General features: G+C 41.6%; 1 protein-coding gene across 1 annotated transcript in view; it reads right to left on the reverse strand.

The window, feature by feature from the left end:
• Positions 1–20,709, reverse strand: part of mfsd6b (major facilitator superfamily domain containing 6b) — a 58,730-nt gene that overhangs the window by 26,763 nt on the left and 11,258 nt on the right. The window contains exon 2 of the mRNA XM_085985862.1: positions 1,038–2,599. Coding sequence (XP_085841988.1) covers positions 1,038–2,563 — 1,526 coding nt within the window. The 5' untranslated portion in view covers positions 2,564–2,599. The remainder of the gene's footprint in view (positions 1–1,037; positions 2,600–20,709) is intronic.

Below are 20,709 nucleotides of genomic sequence, written 5' to 3' on the forward strand. Positions count from 1 at the left end.
ACAGCCACCATTGGAATCCATTCGGCCCATCATGTCTGTGCCGGCCGAAAAAGAGCTATCCAGCCTAATCCCACTTTCCAGCTCTTGGTCCGTAGCCTTGTAGGTTACGGCACCTCAAGTGCATATCCAAATACTTTTTAAATGTGCTGAGGGTTTCTGACTCTACCACCCTTTCAGGCAGTGAGTTCCAGACCCCACCACCCTCTCCTCTGGGTGAAAGGATTTCTCCTCAACTCCACTCTAATCCTTCTACCAATTACTTTAAATCTATGCCCCCTGGTTATTGACCTCTCTGCTAATCTCCTATCCACTCTATCGAGGCCCCTCATAATTTTATATACAAAATGATGTGTATAATTCTTTCCTGGCCCACAAGCAGTGCCTTAAAATATTTAAATGACCAACCTGCCTCCTGAGCGCGGACTGGTCATCTGCCCCTCGTCCCGCCTCCGTTAAAACCGAAAGTGGGTGGGTTCAAGGCGGGTTGGGTTCCTGTTTCAGATTTTTAGTTTTTTAACCTCCCACCCAAACCAAACTCACCCATGTCTGGGGGTTGAAATACCCCCCGTAACATTTTAAAAGGACTATTAAAGGATCCAGGGAGTAGACAGAGAAATGGGGTTAGAGTAGACAGCTCCAGTTGAACAACAAATGATGGGCCAAATGGCCTCATTCTGTTCTGTAAATTCCATGAGCTATGTTCTTTCTGACATGAGGGTAAATCAAGTGTTATAATAGATCCTGGTATTTTCAGCCCTATATAAACAAACACTTTCTCCATTAATTTTCTGTTTTGAGTTTAGGTACTTTTTGTATTTCAATTGAAAAAAAACCATGCTTCCTTTGCGTAGCAGTAGAGCTCTTAGCCAAATAAAGTCCTCAATAATCTGGTATTTACTTTTCCCTGGCACTCCTTTCTCAGTGCGAAACTACTGCCTTTAAATAGATGGAAAATTGTAGCCTCCCTTGTAAATCTTGTTGCAGTGTTTTTAAGTGTGTGCTGTGTCAGCTAAGGAGAAGCCAATGTAACAGCTTACCTGATGTGACCCACCAGTTCAATCAGCTTATGACTAAAGAAGTAAGCGGTCAGTTCCGATATATGGCTTAGGACCGAGCAGATTCCAAAGAGTGTAGTTGTCCCATTCAGGTCTTCCAGATGCCAGTAGAGGAATGTAAACACAAAGCCATAACCAAAGCCCATGAACCAGGCCACAAATAGCACAGAACCGTACTGCACACTGCAAATCATTCTAAGTAGCAGTGTGAATTCAAATGTTTTCGAGCCCGTGCTCTTGGAATCTTCAGCATTGCTGGTGTTTCCAGAATCTTCCACTGAAGAATTCTGAGCCACTTGCTGAATTTCAATCATTTCTTCTTTTTTATTCTCCTCAGTTTTTAAATGACTGTAGTCAAATCTGAATTGGGTCGACACAATCAGTGCTATAGACATCAAAACCCCAAAAACAATAAAAGTTATTCTGTAATTCTTGTAATCAGGTATTTGACAGCCTTGACCTTGTATAGAAACTTCAATGTGCGTGTGGTCAATTGAGATGCCAACTGCCAGCATGGTAATGCCCCATCCTAAGGAGCCCCACATTCGCTGCAATCCGTAGCGGTCTCTGTGTTTGCCGAGATATTGTAGAGTAACGGTGTCTACGATAGTGACTGCTGGTGCACTAAAGAACTCTCCGACTATAACAACCAACAAAATTAGTAGGAAAATGTTTTCAACTTCTGCCAAGTCAAAAGTGATCAATTTGTCCGGCTGTACTGTTGTGGCAGATGTGCTGCTGGCAGTGGTGGAATGTAATGTCCCGTTTGGATTTGTGGTTGCTGTTGAATTGTCAGCATCTGTAGCAGCTCTTTCCTGTAAAACGTGGCCTTGTTCTGCATTGACCAAGGGAAAAGAAAAACCAAGATCTCCCACATATCCAAAAGGCTGGTTTGCTAATATATCCCTCTGTATCCGACTTTTGTTGGACTTGTTTTGGGCAGAGTGATTTGTAGGTACTGCAGTGGGTAATGTTGAAAGAGTAGAGAAATTTGAAGGAGATGTGGTAGGCATTGGATTCCTTGATTCACACCTCATGGTGGCAGGTTTCACAAAACCAATTCCAAGGTTGAAGACAATCCAACACATAACTGAAAAGAGAAGAACAATCTTCCCTTTTCTAAATCGATCTGCTATAACTCCCCAGAACGGTGCACTGCAGAATTCTATAAAATACCTTATCCCCACCAAAAGTCCACCTTGGCTGGCCAACATGCCAAGCTGTTTGTAATACACAGGTAGCAATGGGTATAATGATCCATACCCAGAGTAGAAGAAGTAGTAAAACACCTTGGAAATAAGAAGGTCATTACTTATTTTTATACAGCGTCTCTCCAACCAGTCCTGTTCATCTGTTTCTGTTGCTTCTGTTTCTAAATAGATAGGATTAGGAGATGGTTCGTTCCTTGCTTCTATTGACAGAGTGTTGAAAGGTTCGGCAAGGATATATTTTCTCTTCTGGTCCTCTTCATCATCAGAAAGGATGGCAACTCTGTCATCACTCGCCATAGTTAATAGGTGTGGTGTTCAGATTCCTACACTGGCCTACAAAGAAGAAGGAAACATTTAGAATATTCTTTATGTGTATATAAAAATAAAGTCTTAAATTCCACTTAGTACTACTGCTGGATTTCAGGAAAACCTGCCTTGTTCTCAATTTGCGGCATTGAGTAGGATGGATTAGATTTGTCAAGTAGCTCAATAAATGGTGCACTTTATTCCATTTGTTAAGAGGTCATTCTTGTATTTCTTTCATTTTTATTTGAAACAAAAGTGCTTTGCTTTAAATATGCTCAGTACAGGCTGGGGATCTAACATTGGACCTGCCTGGCATGCATAACTCAGTTTCTCACTGTCCTAGCCAGTTGAGCCATAAGGGGAAACACATTTAATACTTTAAATTCCCCAACTAGAGTCAAAATTCCTCATTTAATGATAAAATTGAATTCAAATGTAGTCACATAACCTTTTCTATCAGTTTTAGAATTCAAAGACAGTGCTTGTAACCGTTCATCAGGACCAGGGGAATCAAATTATTCATCTTGAAATGGAGGAGTGGATGAAATTCCTCTTTTTTTGCAATGAACAGGAGATTGTCTGTTTTCTCAATATTTAATGGTCCACTAATGAAATTGCATTCACAACATGTGTTTCTGGAAAAAATGATTTTGTTTTCGGGCCATTAATTACAGAGAAAAACAGGCATTCTTCATTATTATTAAAGGGGAAATTTCAACTCGAGTTGGGAAATTGAAAAATACTAAATCCCTCTATGGTTCAGCTGGCAAAGGCAGCGAGTGGCTGAGCCATACAGAGCACAAGGTCCCAGGCTGGATCCCCAATCTGTACTGAGTTAACTGATCTTGGCAGAGATGCTACAACTGGCCTTAGTACCTCTGGACTAGGGCAGGGAATTGACCAAGATTTCTGTTCTTGGTCACTATTCAGCAATGCCCATTGAAAGTGTGTGTGGGGATACAGAACGTGAGGTCAGAATCAGGGTCAGATGTGATGTATTCCATGGTCAAATTTGCCATCTGATTTACACATGGATCCTCACTCAAGTGGCCATTATTCAAGAGTGTGCAGTGTCCATTTAATTTTACCCCAATAAAGAGTAAAGTAAGGAGAAGAGGGAAGGAAAAGTGGTGGAGGAAGATTTTTAAAAAAAAATGAAAAATCTTAAATGAGGGGCCATAATTTGCTGTAGCAGGACAACGAGCAGCATCTGCCGTTGGTTAGACTGGACCTTGCCCGTTTAATTGCAATGGTATTTTGCACTGCAAGTGAGCTGATAACATCGCAGCGAGGGAAACAGGGCATCTGGATCCCGAATAAATAGAGCAAGCAACTGTGTATCTCCTTAACCAATCGGATTGACCAATTGTGAAATTAACCATGCAAGGACTGAGAAGGAAGTGTAAGTTAGAGTGGGTGAAGTCAATTCAATGGGTGCAGAAAGAGAAATAGAGAGGGAAAGAAAGATTGGATTGAGAGAAAAAGAGGCTGAAAGGAAAAGTTAAAAAATACTTTAAATTTGTCTTTTTTTAAATCTCCAATAGCAATTAAAACCTGAAGGAATGAGACTCCACATTTGTAATAGTTAATTTTCAGTGTCAGTGGGATTGTTTAACAGTAATTAACGCCTATCACATCGTTAAAAGAGTACTTAGACTGAAATGGACAAGACTTAACATAGAATTGCATAGAATTTACAGCACAGAAACAGACCATTCGGCCCAAGTGGTCTATGCCGTGTTTATGCTCCACACAGCCTCCTCCCTCTAACCCCATCAACATATCCTTCTATTCCTTACTCCTTCATGTGCTTATCTAGCTTCTTCTTAAATGCATCTATGTTATTCGACTCAACTACTCCATGTGGTAGCATATTTCACATTCTAACCACTCTCTGGGTAAAGATGTTTCTCCCGATATTCCTTATTGGATTTATTAGTGACTGCCATATATTTATGGCCCCTAGTTTTGGTCTCCCCCACAAGTGGGAGCATCTTCTCTATGTCTACCCGATTAAACCTCTTCACAATTTTAAAGATCTCTAATTAGGTCACCCCTCAGCCTTCTCTTTTCTAGAGAGAGGAGCCCCAGTCTTTCCTGATAAGTGGTATAATTCTAACTTTCATTCCCAGCTCATGCTGAGTTAGCTGATCTTAATTGGGCTGGTAGCACAGATGGCACCATTATCATCAGTGCCCCCGAGCTACAGTTTGGAAATAAAATCAGCCAAAGTGCCTGCCCAGATCGATATTCAGTGACACCCGAGGTAAACTGCTTGGGTGTGCAGACACTGAATGAGAATGGGATGGCGCTTTGCTATGATGCCCTCCAATCAAACACCCTGCTGATACTTAGACACACGCATGAAGAATTGGGCGAGACACTGGCGGGCAGCTGGCGCCCAGGCAACTGATCCCAGCAGAGAATTAGTGCGTATCCACCGCGCAAATACAGGAACTTCACGCCGCTCAACGCGTTTCAACGGTGAGGCAGACAGTGCGATGCCATTTTCAAGAAGCTAACGGCGGAGCGGCGCAACTCAAACAGCAACTTTTGGATTCCCATGTTTAACTGCATCTTCCCTCGCCTGAAGTTGCTGTGGCATTTGTACACAAATAACGTCGACTGCCATTAGCCTCACCATTATTGTGACAGCAAATTATGGCCCAAGGAATATGTTTTGCAACACAAGGCTCCAAAAGAAAAAAATCACCCCTCCAACAAATTCAGAACTGCCTCACAGTTAAATCCTGCAATTTTGATGTATTAATAAACACACATATTAGCATGAATTTACATATGATCAGCTGTAAGGATACAGAGATCTCCTACTTCATTCAAGGAATCACCGATTGAACTTATTGGGGGAATTTACGCCCCAAAAGGGTTGGTTGGGGTCGAGTGGGAGGTTAAAGAGTTAAAAATCTGAATCCTGACTCCAACCCACTTCCAACCTGCCCACGTCTGGTTTTAACAGAGGTGGGATGGGGGTCAGGCAGCCAACCCGCTCCCCGGAGGCAGGTTGTCACTTTAAATATTATAATGAGGCTCCATGCCTCATGGTGATCCACCATTTTAAATTTAACTGTGGGCGGGCGTGTTTCCCAGGCCTCTGCGATTGGACACCACCACCACCACCACCCCCCCCCCCGAACCCTTCAGATCTCACCCCTGACCTCGCCCCCTGCTGAGGCCTCCGACTGCTGCCCCATCCCCCACCACGAGGTCTCCGATCTCTGATCCCCTCCTCTGGCCTTCGATTCTCGGCCCCTGGACCCCCTCCAGCCCCCGACCCTCCCTCTGGCCTCCGATCTCCTTTCCGGCTTCCTGACCTCCGATCCCAGATGCCCCCTCCAGCCTTCCAACATCTCCCTTCCGGCTCCCAACCCCACTCCGGTCTTCCGGCCTCCCCTCTCTGGGCCCCGATCCCACCTCTAGCTTTCCGACCTGCCTCCTCCGGCCCCTGATCCCTCCTCTAGCCTTCCGATCCCGATCCCCCCTCCGGCCTTCCAATCTCCTCCCTCCAGCCCGATTCCCCCCTCCGGCCTTCCGACCTCCCCTTCGGCCTTCCGACCTCCTCCATCTGGCCCCCAATCCCCTCTCCGGCCCCCGACCGCCCCCCTCCGGCCTCCGATTCCACACCACCAGATCCCTCCCACCCTCCTCTCTGCGGCATGATGTCGCAGGCCTACCCACCCGCCAGCCAGCCTCTCCATCTGGCTGGCTGAGGGAAGAAAACAGTGATTCTAATTGCTAATCGGGCCCTGCCGTTAAATTCGGGAGGGCCTGCAGGAAATCCGTTCCTCCAGGTTTCCCAACCGCTTTCCAGCAGCCCCTTGCTCCTTAACCACCTCCAAATTAAAATTCCAGTCATTGGGTGTAGAATTATACCGGGGCTTAATGGGTTAAATTATGAGGATAGGTTGCATAAACTTGGCTTGTACTCCCTTGAATATAGAAGATTGAGGGGTGATCTGATCAAGGTGTTTAAAATGTTAAAAAGATTTGATAGGGTAGATACAGAGAAACTATTTCCTCTGATGAGGAAATCAAAATGAGGGGACATCATCTTAAAATTAAAGCGAGGCCATTAGGAGGGAAATCAGGAAGCACTTTTTCACACAAAGGGTAGCAGAAATCTGGAATTCTCTTCCCAAAAGGCTGTGAATGCTGGGAAAATTAGAGCTTTCAAGACTGAGATCGATAGATTTTTGTTAGATAAGGGTACCAAGGGATATGGAACTAAGGCGGGTAAATGGAGTTGAGGTACAGATCAGTCATGATGTAATGAAATGGTAGAGCAGGCTCAAGTGGCTGTTCCTACGTATTCCTATGTTTCGAGGGTCTATGAAAATCCTATGAGGTCTTTTATATATAAAAAAAGTTGCAATTCTATAATATCTTCTTCCAAAATGCTTAAAAAATGATTCCGCTGAAAATTTGACCATCTGATGTGTTGATTTACCTGCCCCTCATTTTAAACAACTTAGGCCGCGATTTTGCCGGCGCTCAGAGTGCGAGTTTGGAGATAGGTCCGCTGTCAAAATTGAAATGATTAACAGTGGGTTGGGAACCCGCTCCGAACCTACCTCCATGTAAGTTTCCAAAGTGTCGGGTCTGCGATTTCAGAACAGACCCAACACCAAGCAGCGGGGGAGGCATTTAAGATAGTTAAATGCTTGTTAACTACTATTTTGCCAGCCTATCTCTATTTTACCACATTTTTAACGGGGTTCACATCGTTCGGAGATCACGTCAGGTAAGTAGGTCGGGTTCTCCATGTCTCCCCATTGCTGTGAATAGGTGACAGCTGCAAAAGTGGTATGAAAGCTACCATTTGACAGCTGGTCACTTTCCAATGTCAGAAGCTTGAGCCTTCAGGAGTTGGAAGACACTTTTGAGCTGTATGCAGTTTGGAAGTATTTGGAGAAAACTCTCTATCCACTGTCACCTCCTTGGAGCAAGCTCTCTCACCACTGACAGATCGCTTCTGTCATCTCAACTTCAGCTGCCATCTATTCCAGCAACATCGGTGCCCATCAAAAAATCTCACCTTGGTCCTCTGAATCCCTCCATGATCAGCCCCAATACCAACATCACCAGACACACCAACATCACGAACAACAATACCAACCTTCTCCGCAATCACCTGATGCTGCACAGGACAGAGGGCATCAGTACCCGAGCACATTGCTGCCCGAGAGGTCAGCAATGACCTCACCATGGCCAGACTTACTTCACTTGATGCTGTACACCCTGGCTGCCACATGATGTGCCAGGTTGACACCACCCCAGAAGAGCACCATAAAGCATCCTATCATGTCCAAGCCATTGCTTTCACACTCATCACAATTGCGAGGGTGGGGAGAGTTATGTCTCAACATTCACTGGAACTCACTAAGCCACTTCCAAAGGTGAGCACAGATCTGTCCAATAAGGTAAAGTGTAGAAAATAAAGATTTCAATGTTTGACAACACATTAACAGAAACTTCACATGAACATTGGCTAAACCACCCAAGTGCCTACCCTTGTGTGTTGTTAGTTGGTATGCTTGCAGTAGGATGAGGGTGAGTGTGAGTCATGGCTAGTGAGATGGGAAGTGATATTGTAGATGGGTGGAGGTGCAAGGTGAGTTGGTGTGACTAAAGATGTGCAGGAGTAGGGTAGGGAAGGCAGAGTGATGTGGATGTGATGAGTGCACAGCAGGCTAAGGTTGAGTGTGGTTTGGCAGTAACGTTTCGTGATCTGCTCGTAAAATCACTTGGAGAGCGCGGGCTGGAGTCGGAAGCGGGACCGGGGCCCGCCAACCACCGATCCCGCTGCCGCTGGCGAAAATCGCGGCCTTAATGTCAGCAGTAGGGCTAATTATTTTGATTGGCAAATGTTGAAAATGGGGAAACCTCCACAGGGATTTAGAGTGGTTCTCATTTGGTTCCTGTATTGCATTTTGAACAGTTTATGGTATGAAGCAGCAAATAGGACTGAGTGGCAGTGGAGTTCTACAATTTGGATCAGTAACCCTGGTCTGAACAAGGGGGGTGGGGGGGGAAATCGGCCAGAGGTCATGGTCACGAGCAATGATTTCTGCTGCAAAGTGCACGTATGTGAGGATAGAACCAGGCCTGGCTGTGATGCTCCTATGTTGAACAACACACCAACACTCATTGTCTGGGCTCATGTTTGAAGAATTGCCAGTTGGACGAGGTAGCTGGAAGCTGCTGACACCCATTTAACTGTGGTCCAATATCATTTACCAGCTTAAAGGGAGGTGAAGTAACCAGAGCAAATTGTGGAGTACCAGATTATAAAATCCTCATAATTCAGCAGGAACCAACACTAAATTGCTAGTCTTATTTAGGTTATAGCATTGTTAGCATCAAAAGTTTAAAAATTCACACCAGTGCATTTGGGAGATTTGTTTGTGAAGTTGAGGTTGCTGTTGGAGCAGAGTAGAGAGATTGCTTTACTTTTGAGTCATGATACAGCTAACCGGGATAAGCTTCATGCCGACACTGGTCCCCAATGTGCAGGGATATTGCATTCCCAGCACAGACAAACCTCATTTTAATAAGTGCAACAACAAAAAAACACCAATAAACAAATGTTATAATTTCTAAAAATAAAAAATTAAGAGAGCAGCATTCTTGATGACCTGCTAAGGTCATTGCTTGAATGTTAACAGACCTGGCTAATAATGGCTGCACATTCCCAGCAGTTGGACGCCATTTCCAAATAGGGTATAGTATAGTGACAGGCAAAACACTATTGTGTCTCTTATTTTGCTACAGTTTTGGCTCTGGGCTTGACAATTGTGAGATAGACCACCATACTGAGGTTTGAGCTCATAATCTAGGCTGACACTCCAGTGAAATGTTGAAGATTTGACATTAAACCAAGATCACATTTGCCTATGGATGTTAATATTCCGTAACTCTATTCAAAGCACAGGAGCCAGGAGCTCTGCTAATCTCTTAGCCAACATGCCTTCCTCTTCCAATGACACCAAACACAGAAATAGATGAACTGGTTATTCATCTCATGGCTTTGTGCAGTTTTTCTGATGTACAGGAGTTGCTCCATTTACCACATAAAAATAGGCACTGCACTTTAAAACTAATTGATTGTGTAAACATTTAGAGATGTTTCAACATGATATAAAGGGAAGTATTTTTTGTCATTTTACCTACAGGGTAGAACTATTTCCATTTTTTTTTAATGTACTTAGCAAAATGATGCTGTACACCAAACACTTAAAATAAAGAAACACGGCTCCTTTGAACAACACCAATGCCACTTAACGTACAGTCATTCCTGGGCTGAGGTGGTCGCAGAAGACAATACATACTACAAAAGCTGATGATAACCAAGATGCTCATATAAAATTTGAATCACTGATTTATGTCACCTTTTCATTTACTACTAATTGTGACTGCTCAGAACCTTATTATTTGCACATGTTTTATAAATTGTGAGGTCATTCCTAACCAATGAGGAACATCAATTGCTAGTAAAAGTTACAATCTCAAATTGCTAAAATCTTCACTCAAATTCAAATTGAATTTAGAATGGCTTTGCTTTATAATGAGGCTTGCTTAGATTGGCAACAATGGTAAAACATTTAAAACTCAAAAGCAAATCTGTTTTATGAAGAAAACACAATTAAATAAGCTTAAAAAACTAGAGTATAAACCACATTCACATCCTGAGTTTACCGGCTTAGGAAAATGAGATCAATCCGAATACACAATTCAAGAGTTGTTCAGCTCCATCTCATCCAGTGCCTCATTTTGTGTATCCTGTACATCTCTAGACTGTAATTGGATAGTCCAGCTTTGGTTTTTCTACTGCTACATCATCAGCTCTTTACAAATCGCCTTTAACAATAGATTGCCTGATGATTGCCAGGGATCCAAACAGCTGGATTTGCTTTGGAATAGTTCAATAATGCACAAAGCCAAATCATCATTTGACCACATCAACTAATAATAACTTTTGTTCACGTATTTCACATACAGTAATTGCATATTTCATATCGAGCAGGCTTTTGCCATGTAATGCTGTTTGAAATTTCATTACGCCATGAAGACTAAGAGAATGGAGATGGAGAGGAACAGCCAAACCTTGTGAGAAATGAAGTGGATCAAACACTGCTATTGCAAAATAAACAGAATTGAAAAAAGGTTTTCTACCCAATAGCTACTTATCTTCCAAAGTGATAGCTGTGATGTTCAGTACTTATTGAGTTTAAAATATTTTGTTAAGCCAAGAAACAGGAGCGGATACATTTACATAAATCATGACCTCACTGTGGCTGTCACTGTCAGTTCATATCAAACTTGTTTGTTCATTATCACTCCCTGCATTACCAGCCATGACAACTGATAACAGCTGCTATCCGGTTGCTCTTCATTTGCAATAAAAAGCAACGTCTGCCGCATCAGTACTTTTTGCTAAACATTGGATAAACATCAAAGTTGATTCAGTGCCACACAAATCAGGTTTTTCTGATACTGGCACTGTCATGGTGACGAAGATGATATGCTCCACAGAAACAAAGAAAGTCTGTTACAAAGGCAACTTTGTCATACGTTTACAATGAATTATAAAGAACCTGAGATGACTATTTTCAGCAAAACGTCTATTCAAGTGACTACTGTCAGGAGACTGGGATTTAAGAGTTACAAAATAGATCGGAATAGTTTAAAACATAAAGTAAGTTAAAGGTCAGTGTTGTCATCTCAATTGCCACATGATCCTAAATAAAACAAATGAAAACATCGACACTGGTATTTCTAGGTAAACTATCAATTTATGTGCTTTAAAAGTTGTGAAACTGCTGGTTAGAGACAGCCTAGGAAAAGATATTTGGTATAGAATGCTCCACCCCCTTCAGTGACGTCACGAAGTTCTACTCCAGTGACATCATGAATAGCGGGTGCAGCCCACAATCCTACTTTTATAAAATTCTTGCATGAAGGAGTGATTTAACAGTGAGAGTAATTAAGGGAAAAGCCATTAAAGAAGCTACAAAAAACACATTTCCAGCATTACTGGCAGAATAACACCACAGAGCAGCTTCATCTAAATTCTTGGACTACAATTTCAAACATACTGATTATTTCCAATCAGAGAAAAAAAAGTGTTAAAGTACATGTTATAAGTAGCACATGTCATGGCCATCAGTAAGATAGTTATTTCCACTGGAGAGCTGATCATACCCCACACATGACTAGGTCAGCCTGACTTGTGGAGTGGTCTCGACAGCTATGTCACACTGCCCACCCCTTAATGATGCCACTGGAGTGGAACTTCAGAATGCCTCGGAATATATTTGAGACAGGAACAGGCTACAGGGATTAACAATTTCACTTTTGTTATTCCACCATTGTCCAAAATGCAAAAAAGAAAATCTCCATTTTATAATAATGAAAAATGCAAATTCCTTACTTCTACAACGTTTCTCCAGTGGCATGCGAGAGCTCTCCAGATGGCTCTGTGAGTTTATCCAATGAGTAGACAAGCCATATAGACCAGGAAGTTCCTAGGTTTAATCCATGCCTCTGCTATGCTGGCTGATCTCAGATGGGATGGCAGTGAGGGTGCTATAATTGGCCTAAGTGCCTCGTAATTAAGGGAGGTAAAAGTCGCCTGGGTTCCTGCTCCTGATTAATATCCAGAAGTTACTGCTGTAAATCTGCATGCGTGGGTGTCTGATGAGGATATGGTCAAGCTCATCCATGATGTACCTACAGTTGAATAGCCTTCCAATATTCACTGTCAATGCCTTATCAGGGGAGAAAACCGGTGAGCAAATATAGCCAGGACCCTGCAATTTCTTTTGTTATTAAAGTTTACGCCTGATAATTCAAAGTTGTTCTTTGCATTAAAAAACTTAGCCAATAATTTGAACTGAGCAACATAAATAACAGCAGCAAAGTGGGAATTTAGTGCTCTAAATTTGTATCATTAGATAAGTTGAACGATGTGACTTTGAATTAAGAGAGGTAGACTGTATTGCTCCCCCAGTGGGTCAGTTGGTTAAGACAGTGAAGAGCCTGAGCCTGCACCTTACTAGACCATGTAGATTCCAGGTTCAATCCCTGGTGTGTGCTGTTAACTAATCACAATCAGGAGTTCTGTAATTGGCCACAGTGCCCTGAGTTAAGAAGAAAACTGATCTATGTTTCTATGTTCTATGTTTCTATGACCAGAGCCATAGCCAGCAACCCCCTGCTCGAAGGGCCCTTCTGTGGACATCAGGTGAGGACCGAATTTAGCATGGCTGTGATGCTGCCGAGGTAGAATAGCCCACTGACCCTCAATGTCTAGGCTCACAAATAAAGAATGGTCAATTGAACAAGATGCTAGGTGGAGCCTCGAGCCCCTGGAACAGTACCACAGTAAGTGAATGCCTTCAGAACGGGAGAAGTGGAAACTGGTGGACGAAAGGTGAAAATTGTTACATAGAACTAACATTTTTTGAAATCCTTCAAAGTAACATATAATTATGTAATCATACTAATCATAACCTATGGTGAGCAACACTTCTCTTGCTTAAATGTCAGCTATGTGTGGTTTGTTGATGTGGGGATGTTATATTGAGTCTGAAAATCATTTTGACCTTCACTATCCTTAAATAAACCAAATAGGGCTGCTTCACACTCCAAGCAGCAGCATCTGAGGTCAAGCAAATGATGATGACATGGAAAAAAATACTCCTTGAAAATTTCTTCTGTTAATAGCAAAGGAACAGAGATGAAATTTTCAAATGGGGCAAGCAAACAATTCAGACTATGGCATATGCTGATTGCAAACACATTTTTGACCAACACTACACTTGAAATAAAATGCTAAATACATAGAACACATTCATATTTTTTAATCAGACAAAGACACATGGCAGAAGCAGGATTTGTATTTTTAAAACAGGTAGTTTTATAGGGTTTGGAGCTATTATGACAGATCATTTGCTGATTTTTGCCAATGTGTATTTTATAGTTTGGATATGTACACTAGTTGGATAAGATTCTTGTCAGTGCGACTTTACTGCTGTTTATGGTCACATTACTGAAAAACTATCCCAGAAGAATTCTCAGGTACCCAATGGCCAGTACAAGACAGACAATGGCAGTACACTATTAGAATAATTCCTCCCAGTATTTCCATAATACAGACACAGCCAATGCATGTGAGACACAATAAGGAAGGTACAACACTCATAACTATCTCACTGATTTTCCACAGCCCCATACACAAGCAGAGTCCTCTCTTGAAATATCCTGCCCCAACAGCATGTCCTGCCTTCATCAGGAGAACTACATTATTATTGTGGCCAGTAAGTATTTCATAGTTCAACTAAAAAAATCTAAATAGAAATCCTTAAATAAAATCACCAATTATTATGACCAACTTTGATGTTGGTTATGTCCCCAAAATGGACACGGACAGGGTGTGACAGATCATGAAACTCGGAGGAAATTAGCTCTGTCTGATTTCCACCCATTGTATGCCCAGGTGGATTTCCCAGTCAATCCTGGTTTGGGTGATGGAAATCCCTTCGCAAAGTAGGCAGAACTTCATTAGTTCATGCAATAGGGGACAGTGAAGCCATGCACATCATTTCCCGGTGTGCAGCATGCTAAATCCAACCCATGTCCAGCAAACCTGACACCAAGAGTTGGTAGGAGAGGGCAGCTGAGGTAGCAGGTCATTTAAAGGGCATAATATGCTACAAGAAGTGTTTTAGACCATTTCTGGGTGGCTTTTTCTGCTGGTTCTTAGGCTTTCAAGAGCCCTTGTGCTTGTTGCCCTTAATTATGGTCTATGCCCTCCCATTGACACCGGCACATCCATATCTGCAGATAGGTGAAGTTACCTCACTTTGGGAGATGTTGTGCTGATGGAAGCTTCTCTTCCCAAAGGAAGCTATGCCAGTCAATCCCCCATGGTGTCATAAGTTAGGTGAATATTATGTTTGCATGAACAAGGGCATGGCAGGGAATTCAAAAGCTAGTGTTGCCTGGTTGGCCACCCTCATTATGGTCAAGGTGCCACCAACCCATTCCTGCAGCCCTGGCACGCCTGCCTGGCAAAGACTGTGGGGGCCTGTCTTCTCAGGGATGGGGTAAGCAAATAGCCAAATGCAGACTTATGCCATCTATTGCAAGGACACATGCAACACAGGGTTGGTACATGTAGAGACAGCAATGGCCATCCAGGCCATTGGCTCCAGTTCTTTGCACACATGCTGATCTATGCGATAATGCTGAGGAGCAATACAGAGAGCAACTCTCTTTGCAACACCTCATGCAACACCACCTCCACTTCACCAGTTATCACACTTCACCAGTTATCAAACAATGGGTCAGGTGCTGAGCTGCTCTATCACTTGTCTGCAGACTCTTGTCTGCAGACTCCTGGCTGCTCTGTTGCTCCATAGCCAACATACAACCATAATTTGAATACATTTACTATTATTAACAAATACATTTAAAAATTGACAATAAGCTGCACCAAGGGAATACTGTTAATGCTAACCAAAGCACGAGCAGCCAAACATGACCAACCTGACCACCAAATATAACATAATACCTCTTGGAGGGTGGGTCTATCATTGAAGAAACCTTGCCTGAAATGGAAGGTGTTTTATTCTCCAGTGAATTTGGCAAAAAAAAAACAAAGATCATATTTTAATATCTGTAGATCTTCTTTTAGTGTTTAATAGCCTTTTACTGCTTTCTATGTGGGGACAGTAGCTTGACTGTGACCAATATTTATCACACTCGATCTCAGTTATAATCAGATATTCAAGTGCAGTTGACATATTGCACTTAAACAGGATATTCAAGGGCAGTTGATTTCCACCCTAAAGCTTAAAATAACAAGAGTCAGCAGCACAAAGTGGTAATAATGATATCCTTGCTGACTAGTTTACCCAATTAGCTCCAATTAAAAAGATACACAGTGCATTAAACAGAACTACATCCCCAAAGTCCAAACTAAAGGACAATGGAGACATGGGTAATATATTCTCCATCAAAAATCCACTATTTTGTTTAATAATGGTCCTATTAACTATATTTTCCTTTCCAGACCAGGATATATAAGGTTTCTATTAGTTTAAAAATGGAACCATACTTACTACAGCAAATAGGCATTGGTTGACCAAGTGGCATGTTAAATATGAATACATTATACAGAACCTCATTAACATTTAGAAAGCAAAGCCAGGCTAGAATACAAAAAATAAACAAATGAAAGGAACACATATATTTTGGAGAAAATAAAATGAGTGAGTTGCCTTGGGCACTTAAGGTCATGACTAGAGTCTGAATTTCTGTTACAATTCTATTGTTAGTAATGTTGTAACCTCTGTTGACATCAGGCCAGTCTGCTCAATCCTGGAGGTTAAACCTGTTGCTGAAATGGAATTTATGCAAATTAAGAGGGAAATGTGATTTCAAATGAATCGTTTATAGGATATAAACAGAGACAAGGAAATCATTGGAAGGGGATACCTCATGAATCTGAAACCCCTGTAATGCAATGGCCCATAATTTGCTGTGGCAAGGCATCTAACAGCGTCTGCTGTTAATTAGACTTGCCCTTGTATGTATAAGTTTTTTAATTTTTGCATGGCAAGTTGCTGAAATTGCGAGCTGATGGCGCAGTGTGGGAAATGGGGCATCTGGGGCCTGAGTGAACAGGGCAAGCAACTGTGTATCTCCTTAACCAATTAGATTGAAGGACTGTGAAATTAACAGATCGAGGATCGAGAAGGATGTGTAAGTTAGAGTGGGTGAATTCAATGCCAAATCAGGTACAGAAAGAGAAATAAAGAGAAGGGAAGAATGACTATATTAAGAGAGGGAGAAAAAGAGAGACAGAAAGGAAAGGTTTTTAAAAAATATTTTAAATTTTAAATTTTTTAAATCTCCCAACAATTAAAAGCTGAAGTAATTAGACTTTACACTTGTAATAGTTAATTTTCAGTGCCAGAGAGATTTCTTGGCAGTAATTAACACTTATCGCATCGTTAAAAGGGTGATTAGATTGAAATGGACAAGCCTTCACTTTGTGGTGAGTTTAGTTCGTATCTACCATGCAAATACCGCAACTTCACGCCATTCAATGCATTTCAATGGTGAGGCAGACAGTGAGATGCCGTTTTTGTGAAACTAACGACGGAGCAGCTTGATACAGACAGCAACTTTTGGATTTCCATGTTTAACCGTGCATCTGCCCTTGCCTGAAGTTACGCTATTAGCCTCACCGTTATTTTGACAGACAATTATGGGCCAATTGTGTTCATTATTATCTAAAATGATCCTAGCACTGTGGTACCACTGAGATTAACCCGCAGGCATTTATATTACAGGAGCCCTCAACAAGTTGACTGTACTGATACAAGGTCCAATGGTTATCATTTATGCTGCACAGTGATGTAAAATCACTGGGGGGAGAATTCTTCATTGCTAAAACCAAGAACTGCAGCTCAAAGCCACTTAAATGCCCATGTCTTTGCTTGCTCACTGCTGACACCAATATGAAATCTGTGGCGGACTTCCAGACAACAGGGTTTCCTTTATAAAGAAAAAAATGAAAATGTTAAAAATCTGAAATAAAGGAAATGCTGGAAGCACAGCACAGCACAGGTGAATCAATGTTTCAAGCGGTGTTCTTTATCAGAATGCTATCTACAGTTTCTCAGCTAGAGTGAGGCTCCTGAAGTTCTATAAAAGGCACAGTTCAGGATTCAAACACTGACTCTCTCAAACCTACATTTACCCAGCACTTCACCATAAAAAGCTGACCTGTGTTAATTGTATTTTATCGAGAAAACATTTACAACATCCAGGCAAATAAAAATACTGAAGGGGCCAAAACAGAAGTGTAATAATATCAAATAAGTGAATAAAAAATGTCAAGGTGTTGTAGCACTCATCCTAGGTGAAACAAATAAATTAATTCTATTTCTGTTTTCTGAAGGTACAGTTAACAAAATGAGGGTCATCAAACCTCCCAATATAGGGGTAATTTTAACTTCTGGTGATAGTATAAATTGGCTGATATCGGAACAGGAGGCTGATTCAATGTCGGCCATTTTACACTATCGCCAAATGTTAAAATTACCCCCATATTGTGAATGCCTTTTCTTTCAATTTTCTCAGCTTCTCCCCTGAAGATCCAGAACATCCTCAGATACTTTGTAAAGTTGGCATTCTTCACGTGTGAGGCTAGACAGTGGAGGTCAGCAGGCTACTTGGCTATGCAGGGCATCACAGCTGGATTCAATACTACCCTCATCTGACAGCCACATTTCTTTAGGAGGAGTCACGATCTCCAGGCTACACTGAATTATATGATCTCAGCCAAGCCAGGGGTTGGGGCACTGACATTGGCTTCAGCATCTCTGAGCTGGATGTGGAAAAATCAGCAAGGATTCCTGCAATTAATTGCTGTCCAATTGAATGTGTGAGATATTTTTAATATTAAATTTGCTCATAGTGTTTGAAAATATAACACTCTGATTTTCTGAATGCTTTTCCGTTGAAGTTACCTCCCAGAAGCAACTCTAACACGTGCCAAGGCATTAGTCAATCAGTCACTTCAATGTACCAACAGGTGAAGCGTTTTCCACTACTGAATCAGCCTGACACTTGAAGGTGCACAGTCATCTAAATGGGGACTTTCCAGATTGGCAGGGTAATCGCTGAGTGATTTAATATTTGTGGCTGTAAAAATTACAAGATGTAGACATTGGGGGAAAAAAAAAGACATCAAGGAGATGACACCTTTGGATGGGACTGATACAGTTCATCTTTTTCCTATCACCTTTTCTCATCTTTAGGTTTGATAACAATTTACAAGTCTTTTATGAACCAAAATCCACGTTGTTATTCCCTTCTGTGTACGGGTGAGCACAGCCCAACACCAACAACTCTGAAATAACAACAGAAAATGCTGGAAAAACTCAGCAGGCCAGGCAACATCCGTGGAGAGAGAAATAGGGTCAATGTTTCAGGTCGAAACCCTTCGTCAGGACTGAAAAAACACAGGAAATGAAACAGATTAAAAGGCCAGTTTGGGGGCTGGGAAATGGGGATGAAAGAACAAAAGATAAGTGAAGAGACATTAAGAGGTATTCAAAATGAGACGAGATGGTGATAGGACTAGTAAAGAGACAAAAGACGGCTCTAGATTAGGTGTGAACAAGGTTGAAGAGCCAAACGGAGATCCCGTCGAAGAGAAGAGCAGAACTTCTTCAAGGTAGGCATTCCTAGAAGAGGTGTGGCAGTGAACCAAACACTAGTACGTATCGTTTGGTTCACTGCCACACCTCTTCTAGGAATGCCTACCTTGAAGAAGTTCTGCTCTTCTCTTTGACGGGATCTCCGTTTGGCTCTTCAACCTTGTTCACACCTAATCTAGAGCTGTCTTTTGTCTCTTTACTAGTCCTATCACCATCTCTTCTCGTTTTGAATACCTCTTAATGTCTCTTCACTTCTCTTTTGTTCTTTCATCCCCATTTCCCAGCCCCCAAACTGGCCTTTTAATCTGTTTCATTTCCTGTGTTTTTTCAGTCCTGACGAAGGGTTTCGACCTGAAACGTTGACTCCATTTCTCTCTCCACGGATGTTGCTTGGCCTGCTGAGTTTTTCCAGCATTTTCTGTTGTTATTTCGGATTTCCAGCATCCGCAGTATTTTGCTATCGTACCAACAACTCTGAATTGCGCTAAGTCACTTACTGGTGAATATATGCCATGCCCTTCACCACCTCCTGTCACCTCATAAGGCAGAGAATACACATCACTAGACTACTGCATATGGGCTAAATCTAGCATCCATATTTATTTACAGATAAAATAATACACAGAAGTAGAAAGATTGGGAAGATATTATTTGGTACAATAATCAAACTTGCAATACAAACAAATTTGGTTGACGGCTTAAAAAACAGATTCTTCCAGTTTTTCTCAAGTTATTTAAATAAGAGGTAGCAGTTTCATGAGTAAACTTACTCTGTTGAGTTTAGGAAGTCAGTGCAGTGAATGATGGACAGTAACCTGTAATATACCATTCTATGGCATTAACACTAGATCATTATGCTCCTCTCACTTTAGAAACATTTTTAAATAAACCTGATTCTGTAGCCTACTGACACATTACTCCTGTCCATCAACCCTTAGACTAATTTTTCTGGTTACTTCAAATACCTTGCCACTTTCAGCCTTGACACAAACGGTAACAAAAGCTGCAAAAGACACCATGGCACCAAGTCCTGTTAACAGCCCTAATTATATTCAGCTTGTAAGCACACATGCATAACACAACATGCTTTTGTTGACTTTTGACACAGTACTGCAAACCTGGAATGGTTTCTTCTCCAACACAATTTGACCTGTCAGTGGAAATTTCTGGACACATAGACATGACATTGATCATTGCACAATCCATTAGAACTGGTAAAATGCATTTCACAGGAGTTCAAAGAGACAACAGGTCCCACAGAAAGCCCGTTTACAGGTGAATGAACCATCATGTTACTCAAACTGGTCAAACAGGCTCTGCAATTCCACCAGCTGCTTTCATAATTCATTTACTGCACCGTGAGCACATCATGCTAAATGACTGTGACATGGGCTGAGTGTTACATTTGTTAAGAATGACAGAAAACATCAGCACTGGATCAAACAAAGTGATATAAATCTGGGATCTTTAGAAACCTGGAAGAATAAACAGAAATAATGGGCCAAATTAAAACCAAATATATATATATAACACAAAGTCTTTTTTAAACTGTCATTCAGACATCAAACATCATTTTTTGTGGTTATTTAAATTTTGGAAATATTCTTCTGCATACTTTTACATCACTGGCATCAGACAAATGTTTAACTGTCAAGTACAAATGAATAGAATGTACACACAATACTGGGAGACCAAGCAGCCATTACTGTGGCATGGAAAAACATCCAATTTGTAAACCCTCATATTAGCAGAAAGGCTGCTGGGATCTTCAGCATCGTCAGGGACTGCAGCCACATTTTTAAAAACATTTTAGTAACTTTGTATGAATGGAAATGTAGCCCCACCATTGTGTCACTTCAGAGGGGGCATCATTGATAATTTGGT

This window comes from Somniosus microcephalus, chromosome 4 (genome assembly GCF_052327205.1).
Source record: "Somniosus microcephalus isolate GS21.2 chromosome 4, FLI_Smic_1.0, whole genome shotgun sequence".
In the NCBI taxonomy this organism is placed as follows: domain Eukaryota; kingdom Metazoa; phylum Chordata; class Chondrichthyes; order Squaliformes; family Somniosidae; genus Somniosus; species Somniosus microcephalus.